Source organism: Nymphalis io, chromosome 15 (genome assembly GCF_905147045.1).
Source record: "Nymphalis io chromosome 15, ilAglIoxx1.1, whole genome shotgun sequence".
NCBI classification, from domain to species: domain Eukaryota; kingdom Metazoa; phylum Arthropoda; class Insecta; order Lepidoptera; family Nymphalidae; genus Nymphalis; species Nymphalis io.
In genome coordinates this window covers 10,185,590-10,212,704 of record NC_065902.1, presented here as the reverse complement: position 1 = coordinate 10,212,704, position 27,115 = coordinate 10,185,590, and the positions used below count along the sequence as shown (strand labels likewise).

The 27,115-nt window shown below is 32.8% G+C and overlaps 2 protein-coding genes across 4 annotated transcripts in view; one reads left to right on the top strand and one right to left on the bottom strand.

Annotated features, from left to right (window-relative positions):
• LOC126773785 (protein kinase C, brain isozyme) overlaps positions 1-27,115 on the top strand; it is a 519,888-nt gene that overhangs the window by 435,214 nt on the left and 57,559 nt on the right. The window lies entirely within an intron of this gene.
• Positions 1-27,115, bottom strand: part of LOC126773868 (protein yippee-like) — a 56,974-nt gene that overhangs the window by 24,282 nt on the left and 5,577 nt on the right. For 2 of the 3 annotated variants that reach the window (XM_050495090.1, XM_050495089.1), the window contains exon 2: positions 8,576-8,629. The exons of the other annotated variant lie outside the window; for it this stretch is intronic. In XM_050495090.1, the coding sequence (XP_050351047.1) occupies positions 8,576-8,610 (35 nt within the window). In that variant the 5' untranslated portion in view covers positions 8,611-8,629. The remainder of the gene's footprint in view (positions 1-8,575; positions 8,630-27,115) is intronic. 3 annotated transcript variants of the gene reach the window in all.

Below are 27,115 nucleotides of genomic sequence, written 5' to 3'. Positions count from 1 at the left end.
TGAGAAGTCTCGCCAATATCTAACATATTTCAGTCGATCTATAATTAGACGCGAGATCATCTGCAACAACATCGCATTATTCACGTTCATGATCAATAGCTTGTTGTCCATTACTGAGTATTATTGAACTTTATTATAATTAAAAATTCCGAAGCACACTATATTTATATTAAATCTAACCACTACACTCTGGTTACAAAATATTGTAACTGTAACTTTCAAATAATTTATCTTTTATAAGTTTTAGATAAGACAACACTTAGTTGCTTGATTAAATAAATATAAAGCACGTAAATCGTCTCCTCATCTCTCAAGGTGGTTAGGTAATTTTCACCAGGTTACCTCACAATGTTTTCTTTTCAAATAAGACTAGAGAATATAAAAAAAAGTTAAACACGAAAAGTGGTCACACACATAAAGGAAGATCTTTAGATTCCACGTGTTCTACGCCGAGGGCATTTCGAGTCTCAACTTAATTTTAGGTTTTTTATGCATTATTTATTTTGTTGATTGATTTTAATGTTAAATGAAACCTATACAAAAAGTAACATGAAATATAGTATGTATGATTCAATTCCACGTGAAAAATAAAATAGCCTAAATATAACAGAACAAATATTATTTCGGGCTTGTTTCGTGTTTGCTAAACACTGGCTTATCAAATTGTCAGATAGGGTGATAAGCTGATGTTTATATTCGAATATATATTTCGATTATACTCTACTGGGATCATATTCGGTTCACGGCAATTGCGTCAGATAAACAAGACCCAACTGATAATAACAACAAGCTCTTATGCAATCAGATAAAAGTCATGCTTTATAATAAAGCGCGCAATTTTATTCCATATGCGTTATACTTTGTGAACTAGAATTCTTTGAAATAGACATAAAACGTAAAACACGCTGCCATGCAGCTGCGTACATTTACATAACCTGATGAAGTGCAACAGCTTCGCAATAGGCACGCGCTATATTAAGCCTCAAGTTATTTGATTTAAAGATTAGTTTCGATTGCGTTAAAAGATAAGTTTATTGACATTGAAACCAATTCGCAATAATCCAAGAGCTATAATGATTTCCGCAATCAAATGAACTAGTAAGAATGATCAACACACGTAAAGTTTATCGCTTTATGTTTTTACTACAGGCAAGCATTGTAAGCAATTGTATGTAATATCATTTTGTAGATTTATCACAAGGCTTTATGATATCAAAAGCTTAGTATTATTAAAGTTACACGACAACAACGCTCGATTAGTTTACGCGTGTCAAATTGATAGGAATTTAAATCGTATAAAAATATTCTCCTTTATTTTTATTGATTTTAGTAAGGCAGAGGAGCAAATTCGCTACCTAATAGTAAGTAAAACCTTCGCTCATAAACAATGCACTGTAAAATGCATAAGCCACCCTTAAACAGTCAATTATAAAAAATAAATAAGTGGGCAGTACCTACTCAGACAAAGCTCTGCCACCGAGCGACTTTGTGTTGTTATATTGTGCAGTATGAATACGTCATACCTTTTTTTTAAATAGGATAATAAGGGAGCATCTATACTTGCTTTAATGCGTAGAATATGCAAATTGCATCGATCCTAATATGTTGTTACATTCTTTTAAAAAGGTTTTTAGTTGTTACAATGTAAAGATAATGATTATGAAGGGAACATCTCCCTTGGCCGATTTCGACGACGGCGCCCAATCTCAAATAATCAACTGCGCAGGACATATTATAGTACACAAGTGTGGGCGCAAACGCTGGTGCATTCTCATAATCCGATGGGACGGCAAATACGATACGATCGGAAAGAGCTTCACCATTTACAAGACGGGCTGGTTGGCGTGGTTGGTAGATACTTGCCTTTCACGCCGAAGATTGTGGATTCGATTCCTACCCAGGACAGACATTTGTGAGCATGAACATTTCTGTTTGTCTTAAGTCTGGGTGTAATTATCTATATAAGTATGTATTCACAAAAGAAAGTAGTATATCAGTTGTCTGGTTTCCATAGTACAAGTTCTGCTTAGTTTGGGATCAGATATATTATATTATTAGGGAAAGTGACCACTGCCTATACTGCCTTAGTTGCCACCAAAGCCAGTCTAGACAGATACACCAGCAGTTGATTTCTTCTAAAAACATCTAGAATTATTATATTCTTAGATGCAAAATTATTTCGGTATTTTAAACATGGCATTAGAATTTCATCAAAGTTCCTTAGACCGTTAATTAGTAATTTCAATTACTACGAAGTTCAAGATTGAAATGTATTTATATCGTATAGAGTTACAATGTTTTCGAGATCGTCGAGATAGTTGTGTTTGATATTTGTTACACGTGCACTAAGTCCACAGTAGGCACGTCATAGAGCACGTTAACCAGTATCTAAACATATGTGGCGCAACTATGTTGGTGGTCTAACTCATTTTCTTAATCTGCGAGCGATTATTTGATTTGTTTAATATATGCCTGACATAAAATCATCCAGTGGATAATTTACGTGGTTCTTAACCGAATAATATGGATTCAAAAAAGCATCACTGATTTTTAAGTTCCCCAATTGTGTGTTTATTAATTAATCTGGTGTTCTACGATGAAAACATAACATGCACTTTTTCACATGTATATATAATTAGCAAAGGTGTAGCGTGGTGGTATTCCCTCTTAAAAATAAAAGCCTTTGCGCAGCAATAAGAGTGTACATACATACAAATCAAACAAGGACGGTTTTACGTTAAAAACATTGGTATCACTCAATTGGGAATATGGGATATGTGTAAAAGTAAATATATGTGTAAAAGGAGATATTCATAAAGTAAGTAAGTAACAGCCTGTAAATGTCCCACTGCTGGGCTAAGGCCTCCTCTCCCTTTTTGAGGACAAGGTTTGGAGTTTATTCCACCACGCTGCTCCAATGCGGGTTGGTGGAATACACATGTGGCAGAATTTCGATAAAATTAGACACATGCAGGTTTCCTCACGATGTTTTCCTTCACCGAAAAGCACGAGATGAATTATAAATAGAAATTAAGCACATGAAAATTCAGAGGCCTGGGTTTAAACCCACTTTCATCGGTTAAGATTCACACGTTCTTACCACTGGGCCATCTCGACTTCTTATTCATATAATCATAAAATTTTTATTTTATTACAAACAGTTTAGTTCGTATAGGAAATTTTAACTCAATATTATTTGAACAAATTCTACGCGAAATTATCACTGTATATAATAATGCGCACAAATTAGGTGGATTATTCTAAGGTGCAGTGACGCCTACGTCTTGACATTTCAGCATTCAACTTTACCGTAAATTGCAAGAATTACTCGAAGTTGCCGACTGCAAACTTTCATCCATTTTACAAACTAAATTTAGTAAACGAAATGAATTAAGACTTATATTTCAATAATTTCTTCTCAGTATATATTTGACACGTATGTGCATAACAAAATAAAAATATTTTATTTTGTAATTGTGGCGATAAATAGTATAAATATCAGGAACACGAATATTACCAAACTACATAAGTAGTTAATAATTATTTTTTTAAACAATATATACGCTTTTACAATCCAGAAAATGTTTAAAAATCTTAAATAGAAAAAATCATCAAAATGCTGGATAAAAGTGTAATGCTTCTACCTATACTAATATTATAAACGAAAGAGTGTCTTTGATTGGGGTTCAAGAATGCTTCATACCAAATTTCATCAAAATCTGTTCAGTGGTTTAGACGTGAAAGCCTATCAGACAGACAGTGACATTCGCATTTTTAATATTACTATACATTAATGAATTGTATGCCATTGACTAAACTTCTCAAAATTAAGAATTCAACTACTGATCTTGCTACCATACATCAAAAAGTTTTCTAATGCGTTTTTTAAAAATTAACTGTTTTAACCATTTATCAATCTATCGAACGTTACAAGAACACACGCTTTATGTATTTAAAATTCTTACGCATATTCCATTTTTAATTACAGGTAGTTACGAAATGCATTATTGACTGAAAATGTTTTATAAATTCACCAAAATACATTATCATTATTATTCAAATTAATAATTACAATTAAAAACATTATTGTTGCAATTGAATTGAGATAAAAGTAACATGAATGGTAATGCGTTAATAATAAAATATATTTAACAATCCAAAACAATATAACAAAAGCAGAAATTAAGACTGTCTTTAAAGATGACTGACCTTACAGATAGCTCAATACATGTATTACATGCCTTATACGTATTAATATTCGTTTTATATATATTAGTTAGTAGGACATTATAATTTACGTCACAACCATAACATGAAAACAATGCTTTTTAATCAACGCGGCCTAAAAAGGACGATAAATTCACTGACATATATCACATTCGCGATATTTTATACGAGTTAATGCGTCGTCATAAAACGTTGTCGGCGTGTCATAATACAAATTGTGATGTTTCTTATGAAAGTGATACTGATCCGCTCGTGATATATGATCTTTTATTATCGTATAGGATTTATATCATAAAAAGCTAAGCCAAAACGGTATAGGAAATTTCATTTGTGTGTTTTAACCCTTTTATGTAACTGAAATGGATTGTAAACACAACACATCCTATGTGACGTTATTACGAACAGGGGTTATTTTACATCTATACTAGTATTATAAAGAGAAGATTTTATTTTTGAATGTTTGTTTCAATCAATCAATAGCCAATCGTTGTCCACTGCTGAACATAGGCCTCTCCCAAGGTGCGCCAAAGCTCCCTGTCATCGGCCTTCCGCATCCAGTTGGTGCCCGCCACCTTCTTAAGGTCGTCGGTCCACCTGGCTGGAGGGCGCCCTACGCTGCGCTTGCCGATTCGCGGTCTCCACTCTAGGACTCGTCTGCTCCAACGGCCATCGGTCTTACGACATACGAGACCAGCCCACTGTCACTTCAGCCTGCTAATTTTGCAAGCTATGTCGGTTGTTTTATGTTGGAATGTTTGTTTGTATTGGATAAATTCAAAAACTACTGAGTCAATTTTGAAAATTTCTTTATGCTAGAGAAAGCTACGATATCAGTGAGTAGCATAGGCACGTATTTTATTTACAAAAAAAAAATTAAAGATGCCTACGAAAATTGCAATAATATGACCTCGATATTCCAAAAAAAACCTATCAAACATCTATTAAGATAGGTAATAATAGTTCAACCTGGACGTAGTCGCGGCAGATATAAAACACCGAAATGAATATGAAATAAAATAAAACCAATTAAATTAATATGTTACCATAATGATGAGCGTGATAACATTAGAGAGCGTTATGCCGTTTGCAGTGCCGGCATACGAGTCGGTCAAATCGCAAAAGCGCGTCATAATGTTACAAATCAAAAATATGTTTATCTGTTTAAACAGTCGATGGCTTCCAATTGAAATCTGTATGTGAGCCGAGATAGTTCAGTGGTTACACATGCATCTTAACTGGAGATACGGGTCCTAGCAAACAACTTACGTCTCATATACTTAATTTGTGTTTATAATTATTCATCTCGTACTCTACATTGAAGGAAAATGTCGTTAGAAACCTGTATATGTCGATTGCTACATGATTGAAGCTAACAGTAACAGCCTGTAAATGTCCCACTGCTGGGCTAAGGTCTCCTCTCCCTTTTTGAGGAGAAGGTTTGGAGCTTATTCCACCACGCTGCTCCAATGCGGGTTGGTGGAATACACATGTGGCAGAATTTCGATGAAATTAGACACATGCAGGTTTCCTCACGATGTTTTCCTTCACCGAAAAACACGAGATGAATTATAACAGAAATTAAGCACATGAAAATTCAGAGGTGCTTGCCCGGGTTTGAATCCACGTTCATCGGTTAAGATTCACGCGTTCTTACCACTGGGCCATCTCGACTTCTAATCTAATCTAATCTAAGCTATATGTATATATAACTGTTCTGGAGCAGCGTGGTGGAAGCACCATACCTTCTCCTTAAAAGTCGAGGAAGCCTTAGCTCAACAGTGGACATTAATAGGTTACATTTTCACTCAATGAGAGTAATGAACGATAATTAACTTGAGAAATGAAATAGTTCCAAGAGTCATAAAACTATCTCCATATTTTATTATAAAACCTTTATGAGGAAGTCGTGCACAGTAGTATTTCAATTAAACTAATTATATTTATTTTATTATAAATAAGATAACGTAATACAAACTAATTTTTATCGCGGTTTGCATTCAATTCTACATTACCGGTACCAGACCTTGATGGGTGACCATCAACATAAATTAATGTAACGATAATAATTACTTAAATTAAGTAATTTATATTAATGATGTAATCAAAATGAATAGATATTTAATAGAATACTTTGACATCAACGATCCATTACATATCGCGTTAAAGTTTTAAAATGACAACGACAAACGTTTCGAGTAATATACGCATGAAAAAAATCAGTCGATACTAGGAAAAATATTTATAACTTATAAAATAAGATATAGGAACTCCATCATTCATATACGCCTATTATATATGGTCGAGATGGCTCAGTGATTACAGCGTCACCAATGTTTACGGGGTCAAACCCAGCCAAGTATCATTGAATTTTTAAGGGCTGAAATTGTGTTCATAATTTATCTCATGATTAGCGGTGAAGGAAAACATGAAAATCTGCCACATGTGTATTCTACAGCCCGCATTAGAGCAGCGTGGTGGAAAACACTCCAAACCTACTCAAATGGAAGGGGTCAAATGGAGGTTTAGCAGAGGATCATTTATAGGCTGTTACTTTACGTTTAATTTGCAGATACAGTTTCATCGTGAGTGATTTTTTTAGGAACTAGTTATAACCAGCTTTATATTTAGTATTGTGTGGAAAACATTTTAATAGCACGAAACTGAAGTTAAGCCGATTAAAGTCGCCTCTCACTCAATTCGTTCCCAATCAGCCGTGAACGATATTCACCGGAGCGAAATTCGAAGTAACGGGCCACGGGGTTACTTAGTTCAATTTCGGTTGAAATATATATCTAGTAGATACAGGTGTGCGTGTATTTTGACGTTTGTTGCTATATCAAAATAGACTTACGGCAATTATTTTTTTAAATAAACAAATCATCTCATACTTTTATATGCGTTTGTTAAATTTGTTTTTAATTGTTGCTTGACTACATATAGTTATTTTATATTGTTATTTTTTTAACATAAATAAATGTTCACAGAAGTGTCGTCCGTGACTTTAGTGTACCATTTTTTTTTTGATTGGCCGAAATGTTTGAAGAAATTGTTGAAATGCGCCTGTGTTTTAAATGTAAAAATAGTGCCTCGTGTACGGTAACAATGTCGTTGGACCGATATCGTAGGACCATTTAAAGACCTTCTTTTCTTTTTGATGTTTGGATTAAAGGATTTGAAAATAATTACATTACAGACTCTTTACTCCATCGTGTCCCACCGAGTTTGACTATGACTTATTTGAATATTTTTTTTATCGAATAAAATTACAAAACTCTTATTTTTTAGTGTAAGGACATCGTTTTTTTCCAAAATATTTTTTTAAATTCAATGTTGGAGTATCACTCATACTTAATTTACACTCAAAGTAAAAGCTACTTGCAGTTCGCAAAAGCTGAAACAACCTGAGAACAATTAGCAAACATAACTCATAGTTTTTAATAGCCTGGAGCTCCAAGGCGAACCATTAATTTCCAAGGTGTGCTTTACCCATAAACTCATTAATTAGATCATTCAATTTTCTCTTACACTATGTTTCTCAAAAATTAAATAACGATCGAAGAACATTAGTATTTGATTCTATGTATACATGAATATAATGATAAATAATTATTATAGATATAAATATTAATTATTAAAAAATAGAAACAACTAAATTTCTCGTCGGTTCATCTCGTCATTCTACGTTTTAAAACGAGCTTTACGCTTAATAATGTAAATGACATTTTAAAAATACTCACAAGATCATACTTGAGTGAGTTTAATTTATTACGATTTTGATCACGAATTAATCCTAAGCACAATATAGACATTTCAATGATTATGAGGGGATTGTTTGGATTTGAATGTGACATTGAATATGATGTACGTACGTGTTTGGTTCATTTTGTTTTGATCATATTGACCTCTTCGAGTACAATTAAAATGTTGAAACGGTATCTGTTTTTCACTTATAATCCTTTATTATTGATTGAGCATTACCCAGCTAATTAAAACTGAAATAAAAAACAAAATAAAAAAAGATTTTTATATAAGTAGACTCTTAGAAACCCTTTCGAGTTCAAAGAATCCACCGGTCTGGAATGTGGATTCCAAAATGAAACTCAGTAGTAACTGTTTTTACTTATTGAAAAACATACTTATATAAGTAGGAGTTATATCATTCGCGCTTTTTTACCGTTGCCAGCCAGTTAAACTGAATTTTACGTATTTACGGTGACGAAAAATTTTAATAGAAAACTCTATTCCATAAAGTTTCCGCCCGGGGTATAGGTTTTTCTCTTTTTACATTTAAAGTTATAAGCGAATTCCACGTGTAAATTCATTTTAAGAATTTATAATATAAACTCACAGTAATTGAGTCCAATCCAGCAAAGAAGTGGTCATCTTTGACGATGATATTTACCTGAAACATTAATAATTATATCATTAATTTTATTTAATAATTGGAATTAAAGGTGAAATTATATCGAATTTGACGAATGCAATTTAGAAATACCAAAGTACGTTCCCGTGGTAGGGGTCTTACCGCTCAAAGTGCTAACTTTGTTAACAACACTCCACCAAGCTGGTCGAGAGTTCGAAAACTTACCAACCATTTCGAAGCCCAGGATTTTAGAATATATTCACCTATATTTATTCGAAAGCTACCTATATGCTTACTACTTTTTTCAAGACTGTTTAATAGTAGGGCTTTACACTGATTATTACTACGCTGATCATTAATATTAAGCGACAATTTTGAGAATTTCTGTACAAAGAATAAAAAAGGTAATCGGGTACAGTTAATAGATCTATACTATTATTATAAATGCGAAAATCAGTTAAAGTTTATATGCTTGTATCATAACGACATCTTGCGTACATGATGTCAGAGGATACCGAAAAGGACATAACATCTCTCCGTCTCACACGCGCCGAAACCGCAGGTGGAAAATTGTTAATTAGAAATATTATATACGCATGTGCAATAATATATTTCTTGGAATTCCTTGCGTTAAAATCATTTGCTCGTTTCTTGGTATAATAAAGAATTTTTATTATCATTTTACGATTCAATAAATATAATTGGTACATACATATATAAAATAATTTCTACCAAAAATGGATCAGATAAACTACACCAAATATATCTTAGCACTTGCGTATAATCGTGAAAGTATAAACAATACTACTAGCAGTAGTGTTAGTAAGTAGAAGCTATTTAAAGTTAAAAAATATATATACATATATATTAGTACGACAAGTTGATAACAAAGGTTATGCGTGTGGTCATATTTGTCTGTATTAGTAACCTCCGTGGGAGGCGAGGGGACCCCCTTCAACTCGCTCACTTACAAGTCAGCTGTTCTTGTGTAAACAAAAGACTTACTAGAATCAATGAGTGATAATATAGTCGTCGGGCTTGTTTGCTTTTTTTTTGCGTTTTGAGATATGTCAGCCAGTATTGGGTACATTTATCAATTGTATACCACCTCTTTTAATCAAATTTGTTTAGTAAAGTTTGTGGAATCAAATATTGATAAAGTATTTGTCTGGGTAAACAATATCTAAAAGAATCATGTCTTAAATAAATTTAAAATATATTTTGAAATCTAGCAACCTACTACCGAACTTTGCACAGGTGGTGAAAATTTATATCACCTCTAAATGGCAAGATTTTAAATTAAATTAAATGTTTTTTGTTAAAACTTATTATAAAGTTCAAACAAAACATTTGAGTTATTATATTAATTTATTATTATAAAGAAGAAATAAAATATTTAATCGATAATGTTTCATTATTATTAGTTCCTTATTTGTGATAAACAAATTTCACATTTATAATAATTGTTGCACGTTTGTTAAGTACTTTATAATTATAACACACTATGTTTTCTTATCAGCTAGATTTAGTTCAACCGGTTTAGAATGTAGGTCGAATGTCTTCCTGATTGTAACACTCGGGTCGTAAAATAATATAAACTTGTAAGATAATATAAATTGTAGTAAGCTAAAGACTATTTCAATCGAAGAAGGAGTTGAAAACAAACCTTACCTTTTCATATTCTATGCGATTGTCTAATAGCTCTGCTATATTATGTCACTACAAACTGTACTTGATTTATATATACTTCTACCCACTTTTATTTTAGTTCCAAAGGTCCTATAACAACTTCGCCGACATTTAAAATGTCTGTTTTTCCGAAATCCATAATTATTAACATAGATTATTCAAGATCTCGACAATATAGATAGACCAACAATATCGCGTCAATTTAATGTCAACGTTGTTTATTTTTTTATTTTAAGAATCAATTCTACTAAGAAATTGTCACTTTATTCTGATTGAATCGAAACGTAATCAGTAACAGCTTGTTAATGTCCCACTGATGAGCTAAGGCCTCCTCTCCCTTTTTGAGGAGAAGGTTTGGAGCTTATTCCACCACGCTGCTCCAATGCGGGTTGGTAGAATACACATGTGGCAGAATTTCATTGAAATTAGACACATGCAGGTTTCCTTACGATGTTTTCCTTCATCGTCAAGCACGAGATCAATAATAAACACAATTTAAGCACATGAAAATTCAGTGGTGCTTGAACGGGTTTACCCACGATCATCGGTTAAGATTCACGCGTTCTAACCACTGGGCCATCTCGACTTTTTTTTTTTTAAACGTAATCGTTGAACGGCAACTAACCGTTTTACTATTCTTCAACAACAACGATCCCGTTGCGGTTCATAGTTGGATAGATGGTCAGAATAGCATCGGGAATGTTTCATAATCATTACAAATTAGTAGAATCGACTACCAGTTATCGTAACTGACGTTAATTTTTGTGAGGAATATAATTAGGAACGTATCGCATAAATTAGCATCTATTGAGAAAGGGCTATAGAATCCTACGCTACGCTCAGATAATCTCAGAGCAGTGATGTTTAACGCGAGTAAAACTACGCGAAGTGTGCTAGTTATTGGACAATAGACGACGCCAATGTAGTTTGACAGGGCCAATAAATGATATTGAGATGTATAATATATCCAAAACGTGTTGAGTTTTCCTCCTTAAATAATGATACAGGAATATACGATAATAATATTTTAAGTATACTACAAATGGGAGATATTGTGTTATTTGATACTCAATCACGTTTCGACGGATTCTAATAAAAGGACATGTTTCAGCTCAGCACAGGTCAATACACTACACGGAGATTGCATACTTATTATAGATTCACTAGTAAAAATATTTGATTGATATTCTTTTAAATTGTTATGAAAAATTCAAAAAATATAGACGACTCGATGTATATTGTTATAGTTAATAAATATAAGATAATAAAAATATATAATGTAAAGTGTAACCTGTAATTAAAACATAATATATTTTCATTCAATTGCGATATTACATCATACACGAGTTCTCAATAACTTTTCTATAAAATTAATTAGTCAAGGTGAATGTTTCTTAATGAAATTACTTAAAACTTCGCGAGCAAATTGAAAGCTGAACGTTTAAGTATAGTTAGTTGTTAACAAAGCTTATTTAGGTTTACTCTCGAACTAACGGACTCTATGCAAAGTGTTCTATTAGAATCCTTAAATAAACCCTGTCAGTGCCATTCGTTCAATACCTACTCGGAGTCATTGAACTCTTGTTACACGTCAAACGTCGTGGCTTTAGTTTTGATACGCTTTAATTAAAATTGGTTTTCGTTTCGATTATTTTAATCAGATTATAATAAAATATTTATTAAATCTGTTCGAGACTATGTGTACGTCCACCCTTCGTACGTTCCACTTCATGTGGGGAAACGCGTGGGGGAATGCGTTTTTCCTGCGAGCTTGTATGTATATAATTTGTTCAGATTCTGTGTCACTAGAATTGTTATATTCAATTTTTGTAATTTTAGACATTTAAAAGGATATTTACCGAGGATATTTACTGACCCTTTTGAATTTACCGAGGTTTTTTTTTCTTTCAACGGTGTTATCTTGTGTTTTTAAAGAGAAAGTCGAATGTAGCCATTATTGAAGTGATATTGTAAAGTACAGGACCAAACTGTCTTCTCGGACCCATCTTCCAAATGAGACACTTGGAGAAGAAAAACGAATCTAACCCAACTCTTCAGTACTTTTAAATGTTTTGTCGTAAAAGAAGTTTTAGTCGGAAAGAAATTTTGCAACATTTTAATAGGGAAAAGACTATTCAAAAGCACGAATGTATTGGAAAGAGTAGAGTAGAGTATTATATTTAGATTTAATCATTAACTATTGTGAGATGGCCTAATGCTTAGTACGTGTGGATCCTAATCGATGCTTGGTGGGCACGCAAATCTTCGATGAAAATCCAGTCTTCTTAGGATCCATTACCATTTCAGTATCGGTTCGGAGTTTGGAAGTTGAGTGTTTACACTACAGAAAGTAAGTACGTACCTAAGTCTGGACAGTTTCAGTTCTAAATATAGAGGGCGATTCAGCCAAAACTTGTAAGCAAAGCCCCTATTATATATCCTGCGTCGATAGTTAGGGAGTATTGCTGCTGCGAAATCGGTCAGGAGGACATCATGATCATCTATGTACAACGAAAATCCTTTTTAAGGTTTTTTAATTAAGTAAGTAACAGCCTGTAAGTATATAGCCCAATGTGCTATGGCTAGGCTCTTGAGAAGGAGGTTTGCAATTTATTCCACCAATGTACTCCAACGCGGATTGGGTTACGTTGCAGAATTTCATCTGACGCATGCAGATTTCTAAATGATGCTTTACTGCTGGGCACGAAATGAATTAATGAAATGTATTTTTTTCAATATTGTCATGTTCAAAATTATCTCACATAACCACCAGACACTGTTCTACAATAATATATATATATATATATATATATATATATATATATATATATAATTATTAGTATTATAATAATAATACTCTCTCTCATATATATATACATACATATTAATTTATTATTGTAGAACAGTGTAATAATTTATTATATAATCTTAACCGATGAAACCCGGGCAAGCACCACTGAATTTTAAATACAGGCACATGTATATTTCACCAACTCGCATTCGAGCGGCGTGCTGGAATAAGCTCCAAACCTTCTCCTCAAAAAGTAGAGGAGGCCTTAGCCCAGCAGTGGGACATTCACAGGCTGTTACTGCTTCCCGGTAGATTAAATTCATGTATTTGAAGAAATCGTCAGAGATTCAGCAACATTTACACAATTATTTTTGTCACCAACTTGCAAACGCACAAAAAGACAAGTTTAAAGATTTTTCTAAACAAAATAAGAATTAGTAATTTTGCGTACGTATACTTGTGTCACAGTTAAGTTTCTGTACTTTAAAGTGTCAACAAAAACGCAAACTATTGAGGAGAACAGTGTTCAATTTCAGACGGTAACATAAAAATACGCGCGTTGTCTACTTACTGAGATTAATTTATTTCGATGTTAATGGACAAGACAAGTGACTTTCTAAATTATAGTAAACAGTTGTTATGACTCAATTGACAATCATTTCTGTAGAGACACGCCCGTTTTAAATATATGAAAATATAGTGTAAAAATGCTGCTCCTTTTATAATAAAAATTAAAATGTTTAATACGTCTTAACTCCACGCATCAATTCTTCAATAAATCAGCTTCCCAAATCAACACACACGTACATAATCGCAAAGATTTATGCCTATGTCTATCTGTTAAATTTCGATCGAATAATTAAATTATAATCGGTACGAAATCTACCCGAGCAAAACCACGTGAAAAAGTAAATTGAGAAAACAATGATGTAACTTTCTTCTAAATTTCGACTTAGACTTATGATCACAGAGCATTGTTAATAAATCCCACGGTTTCATTCAATTGTACGATGATTTTGTACAAAAAAATTTAATAATTCACGGCCAGTTATTTGAGTGTTATTTAAGTTAATTACAACAGTACGGTATCTCAGCAAAACATACTTTCCATGACTCTATATAAAAAACATATACTGGCTTCATTATAACAGTATTATATAACTGTTCAAAATTTTATGAACTTTTAAACAATGTAAAATAAACGTCTTATTTCGATTATATATCTATAAAATTCACATTGTTCTGAGTTACTCATTATTAAACTATAACATATAGAGTTTTTGAAATCCGTACGAGATTTTTTTTGCAATCTACAGGCGCACTAAGAAAAATTAATTGCAAAATATTGCCATTGCCTCCATTTTTAGGAGACCACTGCACCCCTAAATCTTCAAATCATACAATCGACCTAATAAAAGTTTTGATGACCGATTACGGCGTTAGTGCACAGGTGCATTATCCCTTGCTCTCATAATCCTATGGGACGGTAAATCCGGAGTTCAGGTGCAGTAGCGACGGCTTTAAGAGCACTAGTGTATTTATCTACGTAAATACTATATATATAGATTATAAATGAAACTCCATCGAGTCCCTTATCACCATTTTTCTTTAATTAAAACCTTCGAAATTAATACTTGACTAAGACTTAATTTCAGAATATGATTCTTCCTCTTTTGGCCCTTAGTTGTGAACCACGGTCAGGACAAAACGAATACATTGTGAGAATGTGACTTCACCGGTCGTCGTCAAGTCGTCTCAAAACCCAAAACGTTCGTAGCTTGAAGTATTAACTCGTTTCCTAAAAATAATGCAAAACTAACCTCTATGTATAACGATTATACTTTATCGCTTTTGGACGTGACGTTTTAGTTTCGTTTTTTTCAGTAGATTTATCGCAATGCGACATAAACTCCATAAGTTCAAAGAATAAGGTAATATTAAAAAAAACACACACACAATTGCGCAACAGTACGTTTCGTAGGTGTATCAATTCAAAATACCACACAGGTTTTACAGAGGACTAAAATATGACAGCGTCATAGAAAATCCCAATATTGATTTATAATGTTCAGAGATTTATGCTGCTAATCATAATTGTTTAACATCGTTAAATCATATAATAAATATATCTGAGACTGTTTGAATGACTCTTGAACTGCAATTAAATCAAATATCACAACAAGTTTTTTTATATATAATAAATAGGCACATAGGGTCTGGTAAATTTGCCACTGATGGTATGTGGTCACAACCCATTGTCATTGTAAGAAATGTTCAACATTCTTGACATCGTCAATACACGAACCTTAGGAACTGAGAAGTTATATATTTTGTGCCATTAATTACTCCTCTCTCACCCTTCAAAGCAAAACACAGCAATACGTAATTCTGTTTAGCGGTAGAATAAATTATGTGTGGTTGGTACCTATTCAGAAGGGTAAACTAACTGTAGTAGGCTCGTTTATATATACGACCCATTTATTTATATATGATGAATATCCGAAACGTAAGCTAAGCATGAATAAAGGTCCATATACCAATTATTTATAACATCAAACTCGTAATTTTAATTCTAAAATATTATTTTTAAAATTATCTGAGCTTTACTACATTTATGGAATTTCTAATTTCATTTTATGAACATGATAAAATCGACATGTTTTTTTTATTGTATTGCCAGTACTATAATAATGCATATTAAAATTCAACGAATAAAAATACAAATATAAAGAATAATGTAAATAGAAAGCATTAAAGTCATGATGTCATGTATCACGAGAATCATGATTTATTAAAAACATTACACGTTAACGTGTTAAATAGTGTTAGATTGTATTTCCGTAACGTGCGAATGCGTTTGCGAATCGAATGAGATGATAATGAACCCGAACGAATATAGTTCAGCTTATCTGCTAACAAATATTTTAAAGACAGAAAGAAACAAAAAATGTAACTCTCCCATTTTGATTGTTATAGTGTTTGAAGAAAACATACAGACACACCAACCTACCGAACTCGACCAAATAATACAGAAACACTAAAGGCACGGATAACACGTTGGAGCTGAGCGGGAGTCATTAGAAAGGTTGAACATAAAATAATAAATTCGAATACCTTTGGAATAAAATCAGGAACGTCGGAATCATTGTGAGGCTGGATAGACATTTGCGGGAACACACACATATCTCATCCACAATAAACTTTGTTTTGTATTTAACAAAATAATGAAAATGTTAGGTTAATGTAGCTTTGCTTGTAAATATCCGAGTATACTAGATTACATACACGACTTCGCCGAATTGCTATTCGGCGAAGTCGTATTTGTGGCACCGGAAATACGTGCGAGTTTTTGTACATTCGTAAATTGCCTGCAATATATGCGATTCCCTTGAACTCGGTGGACTTTATAACATTTTTGGCGATGGTTCATGCGAGACTGACAGTATATATACCACGAATGCGATTTTGTGTGTTTTCATATTTCGTCACACGTGTTATTGTATAGAAACAAAAGCTTAAAATCTTCTGTATTGTTTTACCCTCAGTATCATCGTTATCGAGCATCATTTAATATCCGCTAGATAAAGGTATGCTTTGAAATACCATTCGTATAATCAAAAAATCAAATCAACAGCCAATCATTGTCCACTGCTGAACATAGGCCTCTCCCAAGGTTCGCCAAAGCTTCCTGTCCTCCGCCTTCCGCATCCAGTTGGTGCCTGCCACCTTTTTAAGGTCATCGGTCCACCTTGCTTGCGCTTGCCGATTCGCGGTCTCCACTTTAGGACTCGTCTGCTCCAACGGCCATCGGTCCTACGACATACGTGACCAGCCCACTGCCACTTCAGCCTGCTAATTTTGCAAGCTATGTCGGTGACTCCGGTTCTTTTCCGGACAATCTCATTTCTGATCTTATCCTTCAAAGATACTCCGAGCATAGCTCGCTCCATAGCACGCTGAGCGACTTTGAATGTGTTGACTAGTCCCGCAGTTAGTGTCCACGTTTCGGCACCGTATGTCACGGCAGGTAAGACGCATTGGTTGAAGACTTTCGTCTTCAAACGTTGCGGTATAGACGACTTGAGGACTTGACGAAGGTTGCCAAATGCTGCCCATCCCAAGCGAATTCTTCGATCGGCTTCCTTCTCGAAGTTGTTCCTACCGACTTGTATTATCTGTCCTAGGTATATTCACTAACAACTTCGAGAGGTTTCCCCTCGACGTATATCGGTCCCGGCACGACATGCCTATTGAACATGACCTTGGTCTTGTCCAAGTTCATACCGAGACCGACACACCGGGAAGACTCACCTAGACTACGCAGCATTTCGGTGAGTTGTTCCAGCGACTCTGCTATGATGACGATATCGTCGGCAAATCGAAAGTGTGAGATGTACTCGCCGTTTACATTGACTCCATACCAAGTCCAATCCAGCGTCTTGAAAACGTCTTCCAACGCGTGAACAGTTTCGGGGATATTACATCCCCCTGTCTCACCCCTCTGCGCAGTTTGATCGCCTTCGTCTTACAGTCCTGGATGTGGACAGTCATTGTAGCGGCGTTGTACAGACATCTCAGTACCTCGATATATCTCCAGTCGATATGACATCTCTGTACAGTCTCTGTCACATTATATAGTAATAAATGGGAGCGTTACTGCTAAGTCCTAAGATCTACACCCCCCCTCTCCCGCGTGCGTCGTAGCGTGATGTTACATAGTATATATTCTCAATAAATGGGCTATCAAATGTACAGAGATTCAAATCGGATTTGTAAACCCGAAGACTATCACGTTTAAACAAATGAACTTCTTAGCTTTGCAAACTTAGTATTTATATACTTAATGATTTATAAGATTATTCTTCGTTGACTTTTTCGACTTTTAATATTAATTCTCCCGTGTAAAATTTATTATATAAATTCCATTTCATATTACTACAACACGTACTATCTAATAACAAGTTTAGCAGCTAAATGGAACTGCATAATTCAATTTAAGTTCGCAACTTGTCAGTATCAGGTACAAAACTATAAATATTTTAAAAAAATTCATCTAGTTGACGACTGACGGTCACGATTTGATTTTCATTGAAATATTTATCTTTAAAAAAATGTATATAATTTTTTTTATAAAATATATATTATAGTTAATGTTGCCATAATTAAAAAGTGGCTAAAAAACATATTTTTATATTATATTATTTTAGAAAAAAAAATACTATAATTTACTGAAATTAAATATTTTCTTAATATTGAAAATCTCCTAATTGACAAAGCAATTAAACAATAATGTTTATATAAATAACTACCTGCAATATATATTAGTAGAAAACAATAAAAGAGTATAATTTATACATCATTCCACTATTTCATAATTTGACAATAAGAGATTAATTAAAAAAAAAATCAAGTTGTACGCAACTTTAAATTACTGACGTATGATGTTGGTAATTGGATTTTCCTCTACTGCGATTACAGCTACACCTACACACTCCTCCTCGTGGACATTCAAGTGAAACTATGTTTTTTTTTTCAATTTATAATATGCATTGGGAAATGGCACACCTTGTGTCAGTCCTTTTTTGTACGGAATATAATTCGCCCCATTATTTATTCGTATGGACGAGAATAGTAATACATTTGTTGCTTATTACTCTATAATAGATAATAAAGAAAGTAATGATTGGAGTTACTTTTAGTAATTTAATTGATAGAAATTAATGAGTAGGCTTAGAATATCTTATTCCAATAAATATAGTTTGATTTGATTAAATAAACATATTTTGATATTTTCATGATGCATGCCTTTTACTGTTTCAATCTGGCAATTAAAAGCTATATCAAAGTTTTATCTTTATATATACATCAAAGGCTTTATCTTCACAAATTTGATGATATTATTCATAATATTTTATCCAACTTTATTAATATATTTTTTATACATAATTAAATATATAGAGCTGAAACATTTATAGTATAAAAACATATTATTTTTTTCATAAATATTAGAAGTTTATAAGTGTGCCATTTCCCCCTACCTACTATTTAGTGACTGCGATGACATAGGATGATAACGGGAACTAATTTACTGGGAATAGCTTAATACATTGTCAACGCTCCGGCGACCATGGCAACTAAAATGTTTTATCCATATTGCCAAACACTGGCAAAAATCGTATTACAATCAACAATAATAGGAATTGGTTATAATTATATCATAATATATCGTCACCACTGACAAAATGTCGTATATCTATGTTTAATAGAACTTTTTATATAAAGTTAGTTAGTAGGGCTTTGGGCAAGACCGTCTGGGTAGGTACCACCCACTCATTAGTTAATCTACAGCTTCGCCAGTTTAATTACAGGCTCAATGGACATAACTTCTAAGTTCCAAAGGTAGTGCATTAGCGATGTAAAGAATTCTAACTAACCCTTTGTAATATTGGTAGAACAAGTAAAACAGTACGTAAGAAAATTTCATACATTAGATGCATATTGCTTGACACGAATGCTAATCAAATATTTGGTAGTAGCAATCTCCTGACGTCATTATACAAACTGGATTATACTTTAGTGTAGGAAATATCCGATATATATGCCCAGATGGCCCAGTTGTAAGAACGAAAGTGATCGTAACCGATGATTTACTTGTGAGTACAATTCATCTCGTGCTTGACGGTGAAGGAAAAATCGTGAGGAAACCTGCATGTGTCTACTTTCACTGAAATTCTGCCACACTTGTATTCCACCAACCCGCACTGGAGCAGCGTGGTGGAATCAGCTCCAACTCTTCTTGAAAAAGGAAGAGGCCTTTAGCCCGGTAGTGGGACATTTACAGGCTGTTACGGAGAAAATATCGTGATATTATTGTACTAGAAATAACAGGTACAAATACACTCACACGAACGCATATTAATAGCAAACACAATATCTTTATTGAACTCGTTTGAAATGCAATTTTCGTTTTTTTTTTTAATGTAAACAAAACTTTCCTTTCGAAGTGGATATGGAAATATTACAGACTGCTGACTAAAACAGTAACCAATTTGTATGATAATGGATGCAGAACATTCTTTTAATTTACATTACAGTGCACTTCATTACAATTTTAAATATTACACAAATGGATGATATCAGTCTTACCTTATATATGTATTATAATATATAAATCGGTAAATATAAATGGCATTAGTATTTTAAATGTCATGACAAAAATAGAGGAAATATTTTAGAAAAAACTGGCGATGATTCCATGGACTGTAGCATTTCATTTAATAAAAAATGTTATTAATTTATATTGATACAAAGAAAAATGAATAAGATTTTATATTTTGAAAGCTCTATTGCTTAATGAGATTCTATCTCTGGGAAATGTTTCTGCAAAACACTTTATTACTTTTCTTTTGAAAAATGCAAAGGTATTGCATTTTTCAGCCAAAGACAAAAATATATTTAATGATAGTTTAAATAGGTATATATTTTTACGATAGCTTTCTATTTTCAAAAATAGAGAATACGTACACAAATGAGAGTGATGGAATTATTTTAATATGTTATATGTACATATGTATAGACGTAAATATAAAAGTAACGTTACTTTTGTAAGTACTTAAGTAAGTAATGGTGTCCTCGGGCCAATATCTCCATAGACTGCCTCATGGGTCTAGTTGCTAGCTTATAAGACAACTAGATTCCCGCGGCTTCACCTGCTTGTGAGGTGTATTGTTTTTCTGTACCCTTGAGAACGCAGGCAAAATTTCATGATGATCAGTTAAAATGTTAAGCCGTGAAAGCGTAAAAAACGAATTCACTTTAGCATTTATAATAATAGTTGAGATTTCTAGTACTTATAGTCTGTCAAGACATTCGCAGTTGGAACCTGAGTTTTGGAAATATTATCCAGCTTCGCTGATCACGCGATAACAAACATATAAAAATTCTGTATAATAGACACATAATACGCATTTAAAAACTCATTAGTGCTATACCGGATTTCATCTAGAAACCTCCAGCAATGACTATGTTTCCTACAGAAACATCTCGGCATTAAATACATGTATAAGTACATTTACTTAAACACACACATGCAAACATACAAAATTTATTTACAATAGCGAAGTTGATTGCATAATTTCTTATTTATACGAAACGAAAAATTCAGATCCATGATTTCGAAATCATGATTAATCAATCAAATGAATATTATAACATGATATATTGGTAGACACTTTATATTATACACTCTAAATGTGGCCTTTCAATTTTCGGGGATATACATTAGACCTGTATGTATTATATTTTTTTGTATCAACACCGTATATACATATGTACATATAACATATTAAAATAATTCCATCAATCTCATTCGTGTATTTATTCTCTATTTTTGAAAATAGAAAGCTATCTTCCTTACATAAAAATATGTACCCATTTAAACTATAATTAAATATAATTTTGTCATTGGCTGAAAAATGCAATACCTTTGCATTTTTCAAAAGAAAAGTAATAAAGTGTTTTGCAGTTAGTTTTGCAGAAACATTTCCTAGAGATAGAATCTCATTGAGCAATAGAGCTTTTGAAATATAAAATCTTATTCATTTTTCTTTGTATCAATATAAATTAATAATATTTTTAATTAAATTAAATGCTACTCCGTCCGTGGAAGCATCGCCAGTTTTTTTTTCAAAAATATTTCCTCTGTTTTGTCATACCTTGTATAAAACTAATGCCATTTGTATTTTTTTTTGTCTCATATAAAATTTTATTTTAAAACATGTAAATATTATTTTATTTGTACATTTGATTTAACTTTCGATATTCGAAAAAAAAAAACCTTTTAAAAGTAATATAATAATATTTACGTACTGCTCGAACCTTACCTATCTTACTATTGGAACTTTTGTAAATAGATATTCTATAAATAATCTTGGATCGTAAAGCTGTACCTATTATAAAGTATTTATACGATTTGGCACGGACACTTCAGTTACAAATCAACTTACAAAGACAACATAACTTATCGTATTGCATTTTGCTTTTTGAACGAATAACTCGATTTGTAGACTGGAATATTTTTATTAAGGCATATAATATCGTAACAGCCTGTGAATGTCCCACTGCTGGGCTAAATGCCTCTTTTCCCTTATTTTTTTTTGAGGAGAAGGTTTAGAGCTTATTCCACCACGCTGCTCCAGTGCGGGTTGGTGGAAGCATATAATATGGTAGCTATTTATATACATATATATTTGGAAATCTAAAACATATATATTTTTATATGTAACTTCTTTGGGCTAGTTGAATTTGAGCGGAACAACATGTGTAACTTTCTGACGGAAAAAAGTTTTACTTTTGATAAATGTTTTTAGTTGCGCGCTCTTTAAGTAGCTATTTAGAGCGGTGGAACTTCCTTACCTTTAGGAGACCATTGTCCAGGAGTGAAATATATTACTGCCTGTTATAACTCAATATTTAAAAATATAACATGGAATAAAACCTTCATTACACACGTGCTAGTGTTATTTAAGTAGAACAATTGAATACTCAGAAACAATGAGCGAATAAAGGTCAAAAGAGACAGGTTTTTTCGAAGAATTTGATGGAAAATAAAGGTAATTTCCAAGTTCCGAGTGCTACTATAAAATTCAAACTTGATTTTGAAGAAGACATTGAAACTCAAATTCCTACTTTTAATATGATACAGTGCGTTGCGTAATATAATATTTTTTCTTTATGGTAGGGTTTGCACGCACGTCTGCGCATGTACTACGTACTATTCAATTATTTTACTGCTACACAGTAATAATTTGTATCGCTGTATTCCGGTTTGATAGGTGAGTGGGGCATGGTAATACCAGGCACAAGAGACATAATATTGTAAATCGCATGATTCGCGGCGCCTTGTCTTTCAATGGAATAATGAACATTTCTTTCACTACCCATGTATGTTTCACTATGGGCAATGGCCAGGTGAAATATTAAAAAAATAAACCATGACCTTTGAAATACACACATAATTCAGAACGAACGTAACTAAGTGAATTTAAGACATCAAAAGTACAAAATATATTTTATAACTCAGTGTCGACGACATAAGCAACGTGTCTATCTATTTTAACACGTTTTTCTCATTTTGAAAATAGTTATTCAGAAATTGATCTACAGTCTCTCTAAAACTTAAGAGACTTAATTTTCAACTATTTTTCTTTTTTTATTATTATGAACCAGGAAGTTATACCATATCATTAATACATTATCTGTCGCAGAAAAACTGCTAGTATGCACATTATTAACGAAGGACTGAGACTTCAAAACAAGTGACATTTAGTTGATCATGACCAGTTATGAGATATTTATTTCAGAGCGTAAGTCAAATTCACAAAAAAAAAAAAAAAAACAAAATAAAACGTAATGATACAACACGTGCTAATATCATTTGATTCAGTCATAAGCAAACATCACCAAGCAATGCGTCGTACGCTCGGTTGTAATAGTTGCGTGGTTTAGTGGTTAAAACAATCTTTACTTTTTATTTAAATTTATTTTAGGAACTTCACGAGTACCTAGTACGGTATAGTTCAGCCGCAAGTCAAGGTCAAATTTGCTTACTGGTAACTGTACCAGTAAGCAAATTTATTCAGTCAATAAAATAAATTTAAACTCGAATATTCTTCTTACTGAAGAAGAATATACGAGTCGGCCGCAAACCATGCGATCTAAGATATAAGTTATTTCTTATGTGTGGCTTATAACAATGGCTTTTAAAAAAACTGGAACATAAACATAAAAATAAAGACCATTTGGAGGTAAAATAATTGGTGACTATCCAAAACTCACTCACCGGTAAAACCGTTCAACCACCAAGCAACCGCAGACCAATTTCACTTGGTGTTTAACGTCGAGCATGAATTTACCGGATTCTGGTTAAAGCAAGAATACTAACTCGAATTATTATTTCGAAGGACATAAGACGATAGATTTTCTTTGAAATAAGAAATAATAATTTGTTTATAATTAAACAGATAACATTTTATGTTCGCGGTTTTCTATGGACTTCTTAAACAGAGTAATCTACCGTTGTCGGTGAAGCTAATGAGAGTACTCGTGTCGTTCACCCGTATTATCAAAGAAACGGGGAGGAACGTCACCAAGCTGATCGTATCGATTCATCGACTTCGTGTTCGGGTCAACGGAACAAGCTAATTGACTGTTTTTTACCTGATATACTTCTAATTCAACCTTCGAGTTACGTGTTAGGTAAAGACGCGTGGGTTGATCAAACGAACGATAAATTATGTTTGAATTATTTAACACTTATATACCGAAGTCCATTTGTATTTATTCTATATGTAATTCACGAGTAAAATCTCATTTACAATATCATGGGGAATATGCGAATCGATCTTTGAAATCTAATATTATGAATAAATAAATTAAATCATTATCTTATTCCAGTAACAACAAAATAACGTAAAGATAAATAATATATTTAATATAATATAAAATATATAAATTTAGGTAAGCATACTAACATTAGTAAATTTTTAATATTTTTTTTTAATTTATATATAAGACCGTTTTTGCACCGTATACGTTCCCATTTCTTGACGAGTATTTGTCTACAGATTGTGTGTTCGATGTTAATGTTTAAAGCTCCACTCCTTATGTCCCTAGCGTCATAATAATAATCCTCCAGACCGATTTCGGCCACGGCGGCCAATCTGAAGAGAGATTAGCCCACTGCGCAGGAGATATTATAGCGCACAAGTGTTTGCGCAAACATAGGTGCACTCTCTATTCCCTAACTCTCATAATCCGATGGGACGGCAAATCCGACACGATCGAAAAGAGTTCAGGCGCAGGATCAACGGCTTTACGTGTTTTGCGAGGTACGAAAGTTTACACACTTCCAACTTCCAAACTCCGGGATGATACTGAGAATTTTCTGACAGAAAAACCAAATAACTTTTTAGTGGCCCGATCTAGGAATTGAACCCAGGACCTCCGTCTGTCAGGTCTGCGGCCTTACATCAACCCACTAGACCAACGAGGCAGTCATATTATATAGCCCTTTCAATAACCGGACTATCTAATAGAAAAATAATTATTGAAATCGGAATGATAATTAAAATTAGCTCGTTCAACAATACTACTGAAGAATTTATAGTATACATAAAGATAATCGCAAATAGTTCCATGTATATGACATCTCGATTCTTATCTACGTGTCCCGAAAATATAATATTCTTAAAATCAAATAAATACAATATGATTTATAAAATATACCTGAAGTTTATCAAAACAATAGTTAAACTGATATAGCTACGATAACATCCCTAGCCCTATTGAATATCCGAAATATTTAAATTGGGTTTACGTCGAAATCAATTCGTTTATCGAACATATACAGTCACACGGGAGATGACAGACGAAGCAATGACAATTATATTATCAACTGTAAACTAAGTCAATAAATACGAAACAGACTATTCAACTTTATAACGCTAATTATAATAAACGATAAATGACCGATTATATATCGCTTATCGTTTACTTTATCAAAAATATTAATCTTTAATAATAAAAATTGTAGGTCGGTGTAGCAACTTACTTGCATTATATCATAAGGAGCGAATTAAGGTCAAATTGGGCCTAAAGTCCTTCGATTCATTTGTTTAATTGTGACAACAGTGATTTAGAATCCCGATATAAGGGGTAAAACTTTAATATATAATACTGGCTAATCGTTCCGTCTTTGCACGGGTAGAGAATAAAAAAAATGTATTTTAGATAGGATTTGCGTAAAATCCGTTCTTAGTGAGGTCAACGTCGGGGAACGAGTAACTGTGACAAATTTCGAGATCTCGTGATGAGCGTTATTTCGCTTATATACTCATATAAATATTAAAACTGTTCTCCATTCTTGTTTCGTTATATAGTGTTAGAGATCTGTGGCTGTATGCCTGGCAGCATACATTTCGTAGCTGCCACGGACGTCTTTTGTTTTCTTATTTTTTTTTTATTAGCGGTTGCTATGGTGGCGATTATTGAAGAGGGTAATATTATGATGGCAGAGTGAGATATCAATGCGATCTATAAATTATTTGTATAATTAAGTTATTTGAATTTTTATTTTTGTGTTTTGATAAAATTACCTTGAACTCCAAATTTGTGATTAATTACTTGTGTGATTAATTACTTGTTTTAATTGATATTTCCCTTCAGTCTAATAGAATAATCTTTTTAATTAGTTGTTATAGTCTATTAAAAATCGATTTTAAATTTGAATGTTCCTTAAGATTTTTGGAATCCCTTAAATTGTTGCTTACGACTATCAAGAACATTTATACGAAGTAGTTACGTGTTTGAGACTCGTATTGTATGGTAAGTATTCATAATTATATACAACGAAATCGCGAATAAAAACTTATTAACAATAATAGAAAATATATTTTACAAATTCAGTTCATACCACATAATACAAACTAAAGTCAAAAAACACTTTAAAAAGGTCGGTCACGTGAAGTAAACTTCTACAAACTAACAAAGTATTTGAAATGTTCGTGTATTAAAAGTAAAAGAAAAAAAAACTGAGAGCATTAAAAATAACTCAACTGAGCCTTTCTTAAAACGGTTTTATAAGTAGGTACATAACTGAAGTCGGTGCCAAGCCCTAAGAATGTACTACTATGTATGCTTCACATAGCGATATTTAAACAACTTAATTCGTTATTAACCGATTACAATAATAATTAAATACAAAAGATTATACTCGTATTATATAGATATAAGCTTGCGAGTAAAGTTCTCAAATGGTATGTACAAATATAATTATTTAATGGTTCACCGGCTTCAAACAGTTTTGTAATAAATAATTTGACCTAAAGTTATCGGGTAATATGCAAACGTCAGTCAATGGGCGATAATGTATGCTACATTACCACATAACTACTGAACCGATTTTGATAAAAAAAAAATGAAACGCTTATTCCGATATTTTCTGAAAAACGGTACGTCCAGCAAAATTATAAAAGACACTAGAAGCG